At 24.8% G+C, this 19,250-nt stretch overlaps 1 protein-coding gene across 2 annotated transcripts in view; it reads left to right on the forward strand.

Annotated features, from left to right (window-relative positions):
- The first annotated feature begins 4,639 nt into the window (after positions 1-4,639).
- The window catches only part of LOC126859343 (tachykinin-like peptides receptor 86C), a 38,887-nt gene continuing 24,276 nt past the window's right edge, over positions 4,640-19,250 (forward strand). For both annotated transcript variants that reach the window (XM_050610494.1, XM_050610495.1), the window contains exon 1: positions 4,640-5,283. In XM_050610494.1, coding sequence (XP_050466451.1) covers positions 4,971-5,283 — 313 coding nt within the window. In that variant the 5' untranslated portion in view covers positions 4,640-4,970. The remainder of the gene's footprint in view (positions 5,284-19,250) is intronic.

Consider the following 19,250-nt stretch of genomic DNA (forward strand, 5'->3'; position numbering starts at 1 on the left):
TGATTTTATCTATATTTTATGTACGTAATATAGAGCAACGTAATAAGCATGAGATATTACAATTTGAAAATTAAAAATATGTAATTGAAAATATTGAATTACAATCTGATTACTAAACCTAGAGTGTAAAAATATATTTGCATTCTTTTTACACATACATACTAATTAAAAATGTTTACAATATTTAAATAATCTTTACAAAATATATTCAATAAAAAGTATTCATATTTTTTTAAAGTAACATTATTTACGCATGCATACAATATTTATGCGTGTTGATATAGTGTGGATACAAATATGTAATGTCTAAATTAATAAAACTTAATGAATTAATTAAATATTTCTTAAACACACAATCCCTTTTGTTTCTTCAGATTTCACATATCTGCTTTCATCTAAGTAATAAAGTAAGTAAGCTGTGCTTAGACTCATAAGCTTGACAAGCTTCTAATTCTAAGAGAGATTCTTCTCTTTTGTAACATATGCATATCATAAATTTTCTGAAAAAATGATTGTATCTTTTTTACACTTGTGTATATGTGTGTGTGTGTGTGTGTGTGTTTGTATGCGTGCATAAGGTGTTGCTTTGAGCTTACAAAGCATGGTGTCATTTTGTAATGTACACATGACATACAATAATACATATACATATACAAAAATGTCTTTCTTTTTAGTACCTTCTTTTTATACTTGTCAGAGGTTGGTGAATTTTTTATATCTGTGATGTGCGTCTTTTATAGTTTTTTGCAATCATATAAAATATATATATATATATATATATATATATATATTTTATTTTGTATTTATTATATGTACCTTACAAAGTGATAGACTATTAATCAAATCATAATTTAAAAATTTAATTGATTTGAATTCTAAGCCGATAAAACTTGTATAATATATAATATATAAAATATTTAATTACATTAAATCATATATCATTCGTTTCAAACATCGCTATAACGTTTATATCAAACTTTTATATCGAACTTTATGTTGAAATATTCGCATTGTTATAAAAAAGTTATACATACATCTCTCCGTTAGTTAACCTAGATAGCTTTTATAAACAACTACTATGCTCATAATAAAGTTCAGTTTGAACCATTTAATTTGATATATATTTGTTATGGTCTATCTATCTCTTTTAGTTAATAGTTAAAACGAGACATTTTTGGTGAGAGAGGTACCATTTTTAACTTATATTATTTCAAAGAATTAGATCAATTTTATTGATTACATTTAATAATTCTTTTTAAGAGAGTCGAAAAAAACGAGTATTCTGATTAAACGATTAAAACTTTAATAATATCCTCTCAAGCTGTGAAAGCAAACGATTGACTTTATTTATCTTTCCACTAAAATATAAAAGCTAAATACGAATTAATTTATCTTGCCATTTAATTTGAAAAATTAATATAGCATCCATTTATCTCCATTTATTGTCGATACTTTTATTAATGGAAATATTGATTATTTTTTCAAATTTAAATAAATAGTCAATGTCTGCTGTTATTCGTGCGAGTCTGATTTTTCAAGATATTTAGAAAAGTTTGTCAAAAATCTTTGTATTTTCAATGATAAAATACTTTAAGTGACAAAATATTAATTATAAGTCAGTCGTGCGTGAAAAAAAAACTTTTTCATACTTTTATTTAAGTTGGAACGTCTGGATATGAATGTTGTGAAAAACTACAAAAAGAATATTTTTTTTTATCTACTTATCTCACAAAGCAAAATTAGCTTTACACAGATGCAACTTAAACACAATTTTAAAAAATATTATTTGTACTTTTTTCAAGCATTTTAATTAAAAATGACTTTTAATTACGAATTACCATGCAAACGCATTTTTTTTTTACATAATAGTTTATAATCGCAATAGTTTATTTTAAATAAACTATAAAAATACTATAGTAATAAAAATATAATTAGAAAAATTAAAAAATATATGATTAAATATATATAATGTCACATGTTTATAAATTTAGAAAAATTAAAAGTATATTATCTTATTTGCAAAGCTTCTTTGTAATAATTTTTAGATATATTATTTGCAAAGTTTCTTTCTGATAATTTTTACATGTATTAAAAAACATATAATATAGATATAATAATACAGATATATAATGTAGATATAATAATACAGATGTAATAGTGTGTTGTTATAGTTAGTTGCGGTGTATAAAGTTTTATTACTTCACAATAACAGTTTTTATTACTTTATGCGTAACAGATAACAAAGTCAAATTTAATATAATCGTAAAGCTGACGTTGCAAACTTGACGCAGGTTTGATGCGGATTAGATGCGGGGGTTCTGTTATATATGCTATAACAAGCGTGGGTATAACTCTACAATCCGATCGTTGTCGAAGATATACGATTACTATCTTTTTTATTCACTCAGATAGGTAAAGTGACATTTTCTACAATAAATTGTCGCACGGAGATCGTTCGCGTATGAAACAGATGCGGGAGATAAAGTTCAATCAACATCACGAAATACAATTCTATAAAAAGATTATGGAAACTATGTTATAAACTGTGTATAGAAAATAACAAAAAAAAAGTTTTTTGGCAAAATGATAAACTTACTTTGCAACAATTTTTTTTTTTTACGTATCAAGCATCTTTCCACGATAGCTTACGTATTAACGTAAGACGTTGTCCAAATAGGAAAATATATTTCTTACTACCCTTATTTATCGCTTCACGACCTCGCCAATGAGAAACTTTGCTGGTAAGGCAAATATTCGTGTACTTTCCAGAAGTGGCTTCTTAAATGACAATATTTAACACGCACAGATTTGATGTAAATTTTTTTTTTTTATAGAGGCAAAAAAATATTACGTATAGCATTATTTTATTCTTAGATGTGATCACATATTTAAGTTTATCAATTTTTGCATATTAAAATATGTTGATAAAAATTCTCCCTCTCTCTCTCTCTCTTTTAATATAATTTTCTCAGACAAAGCTAGGCGTAGGAGACATTATGAGGAAGGGAGGAAAAAAGAAGACAGTAGGATTAATAAGAGAAGTCAGAAAAATGTATAGGAGGGAGAAAGAGAATGGAAAAGAGAATGTGTGAGTATAAGATTAAAGACAAATATGTAAGCTCTTTAGCTTAAGGCCATCCAATAAAATTAATAACTCTCTTTGTAAAACATAAAATATTATATATATACATCTATATTGTAGAATATTTTCATATTAAAAATAATATCAGCTTTCATAGTTTTATCTTGTTTTGTGTGTATCTGCATGTTTGTGTATGCGCGTGTTTAAACTGCAAGTAATTTTTAAAAATAAAAATTTTAGAATGTACTTTTTGACAAAATAATAAAAAACAAATTAAAAAAATAATTTGAATACTAATAAAGCGTAATAGCTTTTAACAATTCGAGATCAAAATTTACGTAAATCTTATAGAAGATCCTAAATCTTTCTTGATGCATTTCTACATGCAAAACATATGTCAAGTCTGAAAAATATCTCACTGCACGTGGCGTGAATTTCAGCTTTTATCATGAGGAACAGCTATCATAAATCGACCAACGTGCTGATATCTGATTCGAATCGACGTAGATACTCGTGAATCAGCTGACACTTTTGTCTAACACAGGAAAAGCCTCGACTGGGTAGGTGACGAAGGAAAGGGGTGCGAGAATGCGCATGGTGCGCACGCATCTCTGAATGAACACGCTTTTAAGGCATTCAGTTTCGCCGATAGGGTTCTTCGGTACGGTACCCTAGCCGGTTGTGTCTTTCTCATTCTCTTCAATTTGATTTATTTGAGGAGTGACGTAGATCGTGGCACCCACGCGCACGCACGCAAATGTCTTTGACGTTCCTTTAACAATAACGTCAGTGCTATTATGACAGCTTGACTAATAAATCGCGAGCCAATAAATGATGGGGATTAATCAACAAAAAATCATTAATATTCATGGATATGTGTCATCAAAATCTCGGATGCAACATGACAAACTTCGTTGTTTATTATCATCAGTGACAATGGCTTTAAAACGATTATGTCATCAATAATTTAGCGTTTTAATCGATCGATTACGAAGAGAGAGAAATTCACTGGTTAATAATACTATGCTAAAATGTACAATAAATGCAAAGCGCAGTTTAATGACGACAAGAAATCTTACGAAAAAGTTGTAGTCAAGTTCGTAACTGTATAATAGGTGTTTTGTAAAGAATGTTTCAAAGTTTCATACTGGTGTTGTATTTATCTAAAAACTTAACACTAAATACTTAAATATTATATGTAATAAAGCACTACGTTATATAAATAATATAATAACTAATCCGGTAAAATTAAAAAAGAGTGAAATAAATGTGAAATTTTTATCTGGATAAAAAAATTCTTAAAAGATTTTACCTGTCAATTTATATAATTGTAAAACTTATGCAAAACTTTCAGCTTTGATTTATGGAAATAGATTTTTATATTTTCAACAGTTGGTTTCGAGGTAAGCTTGTTATCCGGGAAGTTTCTCAAAAATAAAGTGATATAAAATACGATTATTACAAACAGCGTTTATTCCGACTTTGAAGACAATCTCATTACTATGCGGGGACAATAAGTTTAAAAGAATATTTGATAATAAAAGATAAATCGAGAAAGAACACGAATAAAATATATACTTGGCAATTTTAACAAACCTTGTATATTGGAAAACCATTAATGTCGATCACATTGATTAAACAAAGAATTATATAAGACTTTCGATCAAGTGTCGTAAATTCAAGTTTAGCCGTACAAAGCCGTGCACGTTTTCCTGATAACAAACGACGTTAAACCACTAATGATGGTCAAACATACGCCAGTTTATTGCACGTGCCGTCGATAACATCAGATAAAATCAATTCGATATGCTATTGGAGCTTCGAAGGCAGCTCCAATACAGAGTGATATAATAAAGTCCTCCAGGACATATTGTCCACATAATAATCCATGACGACTCTCACAAGCATGAATAACATGACTCTGGAACGTCTATACAATTGCAGTGCATGGATCCTGGAGCTTAATATTACCGTGCTTTTGAAAGTTAATCGTAATGAATTCCGTCATTTTTTTGATGAGGCATTAAACAGATCAACTCGACCTAACGCTCTTCGAGAGGCGCTTTTGGATTGTATTTTCGTCAATCAGGAACGACCATTTGATCTACCATGGTGGCAGAAGCTCTTCTGGTCGCTGATATTTGCAGTGATACTGTTGGTTGCAACTAGTGGCAATATCATCGTAATGTGGATCGTACTTGGTAAGAAAATTGCGCGAACGTGATACGGCATATGTGAGAAATTTCCATCTTGTTAGTAAACTTTCCGTTCCTATACATATAACTTATTTAAAAATAAAACTCAAGTTATTATTACAAATATGAATTTTACATTTAATTTCTCGTAATTATTAATTTAATTTGCTTTCGTAATAAATTAGTTTTAAGATAAAAGGCAAATTAAATCAAATTAAATACATTAAGATTTTTATTTAAGATTGATTATATCTGAGAATTTGACAGTTCTGATGACAGATCTTGTTACAAATTCTTAATAGATATACTACGCCATGGCTCTAACTGGTGACTTATATTTTCTATATGATGGATGCATGAAAAGTTTCTGTTTCATTTTGCTTAAATGTTAGATTAATCAATAAAAAATACTAAAAAAAAATACATATTGTATATATTCTAAGAATATTACAATATTAATGATGATAAAATTAATAATTTATCAGTAATTTCAAGAAAATTGCAATATTGATTGAATAATGGTAAGAACGTCATTTACATGCTATCATAGATGAGAAACATTGAATATATTGAAAAGCTGATTAAACTAATAATATTAATAAAATTATAATTTAATTAAAATGAAAAAAATATAATTGCGCTTTTTTTTATTACTTGAATAATTTAGTTTCGAAAATTGCTGATGCTAGTTAGAGTGTTTCATCAGTATATAAAAATATTTATTAATTAAGTATTATTAATTTTATTAATTACAAAAGTGGTTTTTCTTGTGAATATATTTACTTTTTTTTTCTTACATTAATTTTTTTCTTTTTCAATCTCTAAATGCAGATTGATTATATCTAAAAGTTTCATTCTTGTGGACAGTTCTTGTTACATATCCTCAGTAAGTATACTTACTATGCCAAAACCCTAATCTGATAATATATTTATATTTATATTTTTTAAATGATGGATGCATGATCAAAAAATTCTCGTTTCGTCTTGTTTAAATGTTAGATATTGATAAAGATTTTAATAAAAATTAATCTACATATATCCTAAAAATATTACGATTATTATTTTATTAGCCATTAAAGCTTTTTTATGTAATATGATAAAACATGTCACCCTATTCACATAAAGAAAGTACTTTAATGGCTACAGTTTACATAAATTTTATCTAATGTAAGATTGTGCACACATCGACACACATTCACATATACACACAAAGTTTTAAACAAATACTGCCAAATTGTAAATCATTCAATATATATGCATTAATTTCAATGTTATATTATAGCAATGTTTTATGATAGTATTGAATTATTGGTTTCTGTTCAAAGATATATATATATATATATATATATATATATATATATATATATATATATATATATACAGCTTTTTATTTTTTTCCGAATTTATTAGTTTTACAATTAATCAAAAAAAATTATAAATAAACAAAATTATATATAAAGTGTTAAAAAAAAGTGGTACCAAACTTTCAAAGTATGTAATATTCATAAAAGCAATTTAAAAAGTCTAACAAGTAGTACTCCAAATATCATTTATTACCAAGTTATAAAACATTTATTCAATCTACAGCAGATGTACCTCCGTTTATTTCAACACAGCATTCGGCACGCGTTCTTATTGAAGATCGAACATATTTAGATTTCAAGTTTATTTTATATTTATTGACAACAGTTTTCAATTTTCTGTAGCAGTTTATTCAATGTTTACTGATGTAGTGTGCATCATGCTCTTTAAATGTTTCCATAAATAAAAGTTTAACAGATTTAAATCCGATGAGCGAAGTGATCATGCAATTGTACCGCGTATAAATATATCATACAATGCATATTCGAAATAAGTTCTATCTATAATAACAAAAAATGCTTTATAACTCGGAAATAAATGATTATTGGAACACACTTGAGACTTTTTGGATTGTTTTTACGAGTACTACATACTCTTAAAATTTAGTACCACATTTTTTAAACACTCTGTATATATCTATTAATTGGTATTTATTATTGGTATTTATTATTATTATTTCTTTATTTTTTATATGTATGAGCAATTGTTTTGATATGACCTGCCATGACAAGCATTCTTAATCAGAAGTGATTTGTTCCAATTGTAACGAATCGATAATAAAACATCTTCTTGTGCAACTCACGTTCTGAATTAAATACTTTCTTAGGGTAGAAACTGATCATATAAATAATCTTAATGAATACTTATTTTGAAATCTATCAGCTGGTCTAATCTGACTTATTTATTTACTTATTGATTTTACTTGTCATTTTACTGGTAATCATATAATTCTAAAAATATAATAAAAATAAATAATTAAAGACAAATATTTAACGTTAATACTTAACAAAATAATTAATATTTTATATTTATTAAGTATCTAAATATACAAAATTTAATTTTGATGATATTAATATCTTCTCACGCGCTATTTACTATATATATCGTATATATAAATTTTTAAATAGATTATTTATAGGAAAATTGTATCTTCCTTATAATTAAATGATACAATAATGCAATTTATTCAGTTTATTTTTATTTTTTGTGAAACAGCGGAAGTAGCTGCAAAATCCTATATAAAATGTGCTATAAATAAAATCGGCTTTTGATAATATCTTTTTTCATAAATTTTTACTTGTTATTTATGGTACAATATAAATCTCTCAATAATCAAATTAAACCGTACTATCTTATAGAATATGCATCAAATAAAAACTTATTCATTAGCTATATAATTAAATTTTCTAGCAGGTACTAATTACAGCAGCCTCCGTACAATTAAAATTCACTCACTCTCGCTCTGAAATTGGATGACGCAAAAAGAAAATTGCATTAAGCGTTTAGAAGCATTTATCATTTGCATATAATCTACCTGTTTAGCATTTGAATGAACGGAAACCACGAATAATACCATTTTAATTGCATGCTTATTTTTGTTTATTTTTTATTTTCGCAATCTTTAGAAACTATCGTGAATCCAGATAGAAGTAATTGTATGCGCTTATAAGGTAACGCGCAGCGTTTCAATACAATTGTAATTGCAATAACAAAAATGTATGTGTTATACAATCTTAAATAAAGTGTACATGATATATATATATATATATATATATATATATATATATATATATATACTATTATGCAATGTTGCATAAATTTTTTTTATACGAGATTTATTGTGGTAAAGCTTTGTCTTAAAGTAGAATGCTTGTCGTAATGTAGAATGCTTACATTTATTTATTATTTTCTCAGTCTATTTCTTTCTCTCATTTTTTTCGTTTTTTTTCTCTTTTGAAACTATATATATAGATAATAAAAAAAAATACTGTTAGACATAAGATATGCGCACGCATGTATGGAAGATATCTAAAAATATTATGAGTCAAAGATTTGTAAACTGGAAATATATAAAATTTGTTCGTTGCTTTTCCAATAAGTAAAAAAATTAAATATAGTTAAACTTTTCTCGAGCCAGGTTAGTAATTAGGGGATAATAAATTCTGTGAAATCGATGTTGATTAGCCAAACGCTACATAGTAGAACAACTTTTCTCGCCATGTGGTGAAAACGAATTTAAAGATTGTGGTTTATCTTAGTCGCTTAGTCTTATATCTTGTGGCGCGTAGAACATCTGGACACAAATCCTTATGAGGACATCAGATGGTTATCGGAAGATGTCCATCACACATAAATGTTTCATTTTTCAAAAAGCTTAATGAGTATAATTTATTGCAATATTGGCTCATCTTTTGTTCAAATATTTAAATCATCTTATTTTGTTTAGTTATCTTGTTATATTAATATAAAAATTAAAAAAATATAAAAAATATTATATATATGATATAACTTTTTCTTTTGTTCAATAGTTCTTAACTTCGTATCGGATAACAAATTAGAATCGAAGTAAGGCTTTGTGATAATAAACCGCATAAAATTTAAAACTTTTTAATATGTATAGTTACAATATTATATGTACATTACGATTACAATATTATATAACTAACGAAGATCTCTAAATTTTAAATTTTACAAATTTTATCTTAAGTTACAATTTTCTATTGTAAAGCATTATCTAAAACCTGCACTTATACATCATATAACAAAAATAGGAAAATATAAGTCGTATTAAAATATATGACATATCAGGATTGTATTTTCTTTTCGTCTACATCTACAAGAACAATATGTTATTAAATGTAGAATAAAAAGAAAGAATATTTACGAGCGGGAGTTTTGCCACTAAAGAAACTGCGATGTTTTACGCATCATTTCGAGTGCTTCTTCATATCTCAGTGGATTTCTGTGAGAAACTTTTGCCGTGCATGATCTGTGAATGTGGCCAAGGAAGTTTTTATTGATAAGAAAACTTTGAGTAGATTAAACGCTTTGGCACGGACATAAAATTTCGTGGAAATCTGGTTTTATTACGCGTGACCACATTTCCTCTAGAAATGTTGATCCTAGATTCTGTTCATGCCGAAAGGTAGGATTTGCAATGACAAGATTGTGCTTTGTCGTGATAAGTAATGACCAAAAGGGTTGCTATAAGAGAGGAAAAGCTTTATACGCCATAATGTTTTAGTCTATAAAAAATTTCTGCTACGAATAAGCAAGATGGCTTTACTTATGCCTTTTATTAGGCTTATCTAGCTGTGCGTTTTATGAGGCTTGTTGCTTTATGTAAATTTTTACTGATATTGTACAATATTGTACTAAGATTTGCTTAATATTTAAAATTAAAGCGTTTATCCCAATTAACAAGTTTTGTCATTGGTAATAAATTCTCATATATTTTTCTCGAATTTAAAAATGTATTAATTTTAATTGTATTTTTTTAATTATTTTATTTATTATCTTAAATCGGTTATTTTCTATTTGTTTTGTAACAATTTTTTATCTCTAATCAATATAAAAAATAGTTAAAAAATAATTAAAAAATGGGAGTTATTAATTAATTTATTAAAGTCTATATATAATGAACAAATAATTATTTAACCAAAGAAAGGAATAATTTAAAGCTTTTAACATCTTTAAAGCTTTTAAAACATTTTTAAAGATTGTTTAAATAATCTATAATCTATCTTCACGATTTATAAGAGAAAATTCTATTTATAAATTTTATGTGTCACTAGAATATTACAAGAATAAGAATACTAGAACATCATAAGGATCTGTTAGATCCTAAGTAGGTTTTTCATTGGAAAAATTTTATGGCGAATTTATATGTCATTTAAAGAGATCTTCATAAACATTGTTCCATTATCATAATAAGATCATGTTGATCATAATTGCAAGTAACACATGTGTAAAATATATTTTTATCTATATGAATTCAATATATTCTCAATTACATAAGTTATAAAATTTTTAAGATAATCCAGGAAGATTAGAAATTCTGAAACTGATTTTAATATTGATTTCCGGAACAAACCTCTCGTGCTTTATAAACAAAGGCTCTTATTAAAGACACAGGACAAGTAAAACAGGATATTTTTATTATCGCAAGAAGTAGCATTAGTGCGTTTTTGAAAATAATATTCTGCTAATAATCCTTTGAACTGAAGCATTTTATCTTCCTCGAGCAGAACGAACATGTACAGGTCGTGTACAAGTCATGTACAGGTCGTGTACAAGTCATGTACAGATTGTGTATAGATTTTCTCTCTTTGATAGAATTTCGGAGTAAGATCGTATTACTTATAGATGTTTGAACAGAAGATATCACATATTACACAGAGATAATTATGATCGGATAACTATGTTTTGTTAAACATTTTACGATTTATTTAAAAAGCATATTACTCAACATACACACACATACACACAAACACACTGTTTATTATTTATAAATTTAAATTATGCATACGCTCTTATCAGTTTTATTTAATAAATTATTATTCACAATTAATGCATGTTTGCCAAAATTTGCGCATATTATTATGAATTATTTTAATTATGATATCGCAAACTTTTATGTGAAATATAAATGTTGCTATATTTTTATTTATTTTATTAAAAGTAAAAATTAATTTTTAGCCTAAAATTATTTTGCCAAAAGAGCAATATTTATATATGTATCTGCATATGTAAATGTTTCATAAATATCTAAAAATGCATATTTGTCTATAATAATTAATAAAAATTGTATTTTAATGTAATAACAATAAGCTTCCTGATTTAATCCAGTGTCGTGGTCGAAGAAAGTGATTACACGGATGGAGGATAGCGAGTTAATGAAATTTTATCCGTTGAGTGACATGACGGAATTTAACGAAAAAGAAAACCACGATGAATATAATTGTAATAGCTGCATTTACTATTTATAAAATTTTATTTACTTTGCCATATAAATTTACAGTGCAATCTTTCAATAATTTAAATCGCAAAGATAAATAATTTATTCAAATAAATAATTTATTCATTCATTTTGTGAAATTTTCTATGAAAAACACGTAATAATAATAAAATAAAGATGGCAAAATAAAACGTAATTATAAAACAAAAAAGTCATAAATAAACGTTTTCTTTCGTGGAAGATGCATACCATAATCTAATAAATTTCATAAAAATATAAATCTTATAAACTTGTTATCGATTTATAAGAATTTATGCCTTGTGTACATGTAATGTTTAAGAATTATATTTTTATAAAAATAGATTTATAAAAATAGATATATTTTATAAAAATAGATTTGAATAAATATTATATATAAGTAATATTTATAATTAATTTATAGTAATTAATATTTTTTTCAATCACAGATAAATGATGTTTTAGCGTCAAATACAAATTTATGCACAGTTTCCAAAGTGCGTTTCCATTTACCTAATGCCATTTTAATTGATTTAGCAACACGCATAATCTAATTATTGCAATCAAACATATGTATCTAACGCATTCAAAAGTGAAATATCTAATAAGAATTTAATTGAAAATACTTACTCCAAAAAATTTTGTGTACATATATTGATACAAATTTATATAGATATATAGATTTTTTAATACAAAGAATGTGTAATATATTTATCAGTTATTTGACATAATTTTACAATACTTATCTTCAAAAGCCGTGCAGGCAATGTGGAATTTTTTGAATATTTATGAAAGATTGAAAAATATTAGATTTAAATCTCTTAAAGATTTTATCGCACGTGTATATATAATGTATATAACGGATATTAATATTCATTTTAATTAATTATGTCAAAAGCTAACGATTATATCAAATTCTATCAAATAATTACGTTAAAATTTTCATTTTAAGATTATTAATGCAAAACATTTAATATTATCGATAAAAAAAGGCATAATAGATTTTATTGAAAGCAATATCTTATTAAATAAAAGATAAGTATTGATTGTATAATATATATTCAATTATATTAATTTTATTTTGGAAAGTAGTGTAATTTTTAATTATTATGCTTTTTTGTTTATATCTTTTATTTAACATTATTTTTTTAATTTGTAATTAAAGTTTATATAGTTTTATATAATTATTATATAATTTTCGAACATGTTGAGTTTATTCTTTATGGCTTCGTGTAATTCAATCCATATTCTGCTGTTATACAAGAATATGTAACTAGACACTTGTTGTTTACTGTAGACAATAATAGACATTCCATTTCCTGATGTCTATGCATAATTATATCTTTTCAAAAAAATTTTATTATAGAAGCATTTATTAATAAATATACTTTTATCTAAAATGTATAAAAGTCTGAAATAGTGATGGAAGGTATTCTTTTATTAACAAACTAGATTTTGTTATCAATTAATATTTTCATAACCAGAATTATTTTCGTCGATTGCAACGTTAACATTAGATGTACATTTTCTAAATATTAAAATAGAATTATAATACACGCAACTGTTTCTGCTTACGATGTACATCTAATAAACTCGACATTTATATTTCTATAAATCCTGCCATCGCGAAATGGCTCGTGGGGATTTGTGTTCATAAATTTACATTTGCGCTATTGGATTACTATAAATTTGACTTCGCTCTCAATTTTGTGCAAGTACAAGACAATCATTGAAACAGAAGAAGCTTTTGGACGGAATGTATAGAAATGCAATTTCTCTAGAGAATTCTGTGAGCTTCAACGCGATCTAGACAATGGATGAAAGATTATTCCATTTCTACTGTGTGAAGAAAATTCAGTTACTTGCAACTTATAAGCTTGCAGCTTTGATAAATATAAATCTTTCAATATTCAACTTAATATTTGTGCACTATCAAACATTAATATTATATTTCTCTTTGTTCGTATGCAAATCGCAATTCAATAAAGGACGTTTGATCAATAAGTGAGTTCCATATGTAGAATATCCAAAATATATTATACTCGATATCTATGATATTAAGCCTTGAAACATACGTGCATTTAATCTGTTAAGATTTATTTATAGTCCATTAGCTTATGTTTGTGAAGCTTATGATTAGTTTCAATATTGATTAATTTCAATTATAGTCGTAGTTTAATTCTCTGTCTTTCTCTCTGTTTCTCTGTTTCTTTTATAATCAGAATTTTTAAAGAATAAAAACTAAATTTAAAATTTTCTTAAGTAAATTTTATAAGTAAATTATAATTAATGTTTGTAAGATTAATTATAAATTCAGGAAAAAACAGGAAATTTAAATAAATGAAATAATAAGTTTTAATGAATGAAATGCATAAACTTAAAAGATTCGATGAAATCGACAATTTTTTTGCTACAAAATATTACGTTAATTATAATAAATATTATGTTAATTATAATAAGTATAATGTAATAATCATTTATATTATGCGTATTGCATTTGCGAGTGTTTTTCTTTTTAAACAAATTTCTTAAAAATTTATTAGTTGCTATTTTATAATAACACGATTGCAATATTACATTTCTTTAATTATAGTCATAATAATATAATAGTATAGAAAATAATACAATTAAAATATATAATTATATATATATATATATATATATATATATATATATATATATATATATATGCTAACAATAAGATTCTAATGTTAAAAAAAAGCAGAATATGTTATAAACTCTAATGCTATTTCACACAGATTATTATTATTGTTGTCAGTTACTTTTATATTATTTCAAAATTTGTCTGTCTTGTTCACTTTATCGATTTAATAAAATGTTAGCAAAGCACAAAGTTTTGAAAACGATTTGCAAAAGAGAGATAACCGTTTGAAAAAAGTTAATCTTGTTTGGATATAAATATACAACTATATATTTTCTTACACATGTAAACATATTTATTGTAACAATTTTACTCAGCGTAAATATTGTAAAATTTTATTAAAAGTTCATAAATTTTAAATATGTATGACAATAAGTGAATAATAAAATAATAAAATTTGAGTTTTTCTATTCAAACAGAAAAAAATAGCATAAATATAAAATAAAAGGAAATGTTAATAGCATAATAAAAAATGTAAAAACAAAAATTTGCTTATGTATTAACATTAGCGTAGAATTGAAATAAATCGGCGCATAGAACGCATTAAAAGATTTAAATTCGTCATGCGAACTAGCAGTGATATTATAATCTACTGTTCTCAAAGATGAAACGTTAATAAGCTGATTGGAGAAGATTTCTATCTTGACAAGATATGTTTGGTGAGTGACATTAGAGATATCTATGGTGGACATCATGTGCAAGAGTTAATATACATATGCAATAGCTTGCATCCTGCTGCACCTATGTACCGGAGCTAATTAAATTGAATCGCTATGATTTTGAAAATGATGCAGAATTAAAGCAAAAAAATTACATTAAATTAATCTATTAAAAATATAACCATATGATTTATTTATAACCATAGTTTATAACCATATGATATAATTAAGTAAGAGAATCTATTAAATACGCAATGGCATATGCAACGGTATTACGCACAGAAATTGCAATAGTTATCACATTATGAGAATTAGTTACAAAAATATATTAAATATTGTTTTATTTGATATATTATTTGATATATTATGTACATCAAAATGTACACATTTGGGATGTAAAAACCTAATTTTGTTATAACTGCATTATTATTATGTTTAAATTGAAATACCTCTAGGATTATACTGAATACTTGCGTATTGCAATGCTTAATATTGTGTTTATATCGAAATTCCTGAGTTGTGCAGAAGTGCTTAATTGATGTTTTTATATATATATATATATATATATATATATATATATATATATATATATATATATCTACGTCTAAAACGGACAAGATGCTTAATTATGCTACTTATGATCGCTCTTAACTGTGCGCACTTAAAAAATATTAAAAAAAAAAAATAAAATTACGCAATACTTTAAATTTTGTCATTTATTATTACGCTTTTAAAGCGGCGAGAAATGGCAAGAAGTATATAAATATTTTAGTGGAACAAAATATACACGAAAGCTCTGTTGATAAAAGATAGCCAACATAATTTTTATTTAATAAAACTGCAATATGTGATCTCAACGCATTATATATTATGTATAATATGTTACGTATAATATGTTATTATGTTATATATATATATATATATATATATATATATATATACATATACATATACACCGTCAGTCCGGGAGAAAAGGAGATTGATTTTCTATACGCCGTACAAGTACTGCTATTTGCTTGATTACTATGAAACCTTGTAGTATCACCTCTCAGAAGCCTTTTGTTAATAGCAGGTTTGAAGTTGATCAGTATGCAAAATTTATTATGTTTTTATCGTGTTTTATATTAAATAATGTTTCTTGATCATTTATTGATGCACACACACACACATACACACACACATACACACACACAGAGATACACACAATTGTCGTTAATCCGTATTATACTCCAAGTTTCCATAGCGTCGAGATTTCTGCATGAATAAATTCAATCTATTCACGTTGCAAATCAATTCTCATCATTTGTGAGCAATAGTAAATTAAGATGTTTATTTCGAAGTGTTTGTGTAGAACATGGCATTTCATGAGAATCCTAATTTTCTAACAAGAAGATATATGATTACGACATCTTTATTAAATGCTGCGTCAGTAATTGAGATTTCTACGAAATACATTTCATAGTTATTTGATATACATACATACATACACACACACAAACATATATATATATATATATATATATATATATATATATATATATATGTTTCAATATATGATTTGAAAAAAGTTGATTTTCTATGGACATTGATAATGATTATTTGTTCGGATACACAAAATTTTTTATTGAAGCAAGATACACTTCTGTGAATTGATAAGAAAGAAGTTCTACTTCTATATTTTTATAATTCATTTTATTTTCAAAATATTGCATAGGATTGACTTCGTAATTAAAAATAATTGTTTAAAAGAAAATTTTACTATATTTGTGTGAACATAATTTTACAATGTGCAATGTACAACTTTCACATCAATTGCAAAATATGCTATTACTTGCATATTGAAATGTATTAACCTTAAGTTTTTATTCTTATTTGCACGAAGCATATTGCATTGAAACTAGTGACATAATTTTACCTTTTGAAAAATGAATATCATACACGAGCTTGATTATGACTTTTGTAAAAGTCACAACGATAATAAGTCTAACGATCTATAAATCATATATCTATAAATCTTAGAAATAAAAAAGTAAATCTTCAACAATTGTCGTTTTATTATCATCTAACGCGTCCATATGTAAAAGTTTATACTTTTTAATTACTGCAAAAGTAATGGATAATTTTATTATATATATTCTTCTTCTTTTTATTAATAATTGTATAGCAAAATATTTATATATTTATTAAATGTACATTCTTTTTTGCACGTATATTTAAAAAATAAAGATTAATTTTCTAATAAATTTATCAGTATGTATGAAAATGTATAAGAATAATACGATATAATAAAATATATAAATATATATAACATTTCTGAATATTTTATAAAAATTTACTGCATGTGTAGCTATATGATAATATTATATATGTATTTGTATAAATTTAATATTAAATAACTTTCCAAATATTTATTTTGAAAGACAAAATTTCTCTAATGTAACAAATTTCGTTTCTCGAAAAGAAAGAGAGATATATTGTTAGATCAAATATATTTATAAATATCACAAATAGAATATTTTCTTTAAATATGTATAAATATTATTATATTATATATTTACATTCTCAAAGATTAATACATAAAATAAAATATCTGAATTAAATTTTATTTATTATTAAATAATGATGGATAAGTTTTTTTAAGTTATAATAAAAAGATTGCGCTATAAAAAATTATTTAATTGATAAATGTTATTATACATATATGATAGAAATAATAGAAGTTATTATACATATGACAAGTCTGTCAGTTAGTTTATATTTGCAATTATTTACATTGCAAATCAGCAAACATCGTAAATCAAATTTATATGTGACGGAGACAAATTGTACTTTGAAAATGTGACTTGATATGTAGATGTGATAAGAAGATTTCTTTCTAACATAATAAATGTTGGGAGTACTATCGGGAATATTTATAGTTTTTATAAAATGTTTATTAAAGTAACAAAATACGTTAAAATAGTAAAGCTTTTTTCTCATATTTACATTTAAATTGAGTTTGTAATTTTTATGCATATGCATATAATAATCTTTTTCCCCAAATAAAAATTAAAACTATATTTTTACAAAAAATTGAGAATAAGAAATATTATTTTTTTTTAAAAGCAAAAATTTATTTTTTATTGAAAAGATATGATGCATTAACACTCAGAAATACATTAGAAGATTATAGTCCGACAAGAAAATGTTTTTACATATTTTAAATATGTATCAAGAAATATATTAGGAAATATATATCATACACTCACACACACACATGTAAGAAATAAATTCAAACAATATAAAAGATGATAATCTGTAATCTTATCCAGTTGACTAATAATAAAAACATTTTTTCATATAAGTAATTTTAATTTATTTATTTTTAATTATACTAAATATTTTTTATAAAATATGTAGTATAAATATATATTTCTGGTATTGCAGAAACATTCTGTAAATTTTGTGTTTTATTTTTTTTATTGAGCATTAAAGTATTGGTTTCGTATAAAAAATATGAGTTTTTTTAACTTTTTATGATAAACTTATGAAGTTTTTAATTTGTTAGTGTATTTTTTGGAAAAGATATTAATTATTCTTGAAAAACTAATATCAAGCGTTTCATCTAGTATTTTCTTGATAGATATATTGGGTACTATAATACCTTTATATGCTATTTACCAATATTGTATTGTATATGTACTAAGCTATTTCCATACGTGGATACGATAAGCGTAATAACAATATTCTTTGAGTTTCAAAATAACTACTCGTATTTTAAATTCTAAGCGAACAATGCGACGTGATATTAGAAATCTAGCACATGATACATTATCACGTGTATAATAGTACAATCATATATACACTATAGATTTTTTAAAAATAAGATAAAAGAAATATGATACTTGACATTCTTTACATTTTAATTTAAAACAAATTGTTTAAAAATAAAATTATATTAATTAAAAATAATTGTTTAAAATAATAAACTTATAAAATTAAGCAAAAATATTTGTCATAGTATATCTTGCTAAACGAAAGACAGCTTAGTTTTTTTTATAGCAAAATAATTTAATTTGCTCTCAATATTTAGTCAGTTATTCTTTCGTTAAAGTGTCATTATAGTGTTATAAATCCTGCGAAATAACAAAGAATCAACTACAGATATATTATTTTTTAAAACACCCAAATGAGTAATTTTCTTGCGACAACAGGTATTTAGAGTTTTAATATCAACCAAAGACTACGTAGAATGTGCGCGGAAGCTTAAATGAACTTGGCTTCAGAAATCATGGTAATACTTCTATGGAAAATTTGTAATTTTCAAGGAGAAAAT

The sequence above is a fragment of the Cataglyphis hispanica genome, chromosome 3 (assembly GCF_021464435.1).
Source record: "Cataglyphis hispanica isolate Lineage 1 chromosome 3, ULB_Chis1_1.0, whole genome shotgun sequence".
NCBI lineage: Eukaryota > Metazoa > Arthropoda > Insecta > Hymenoptera > Formicidae > Cataglyphis > Cataglyphis hispanica.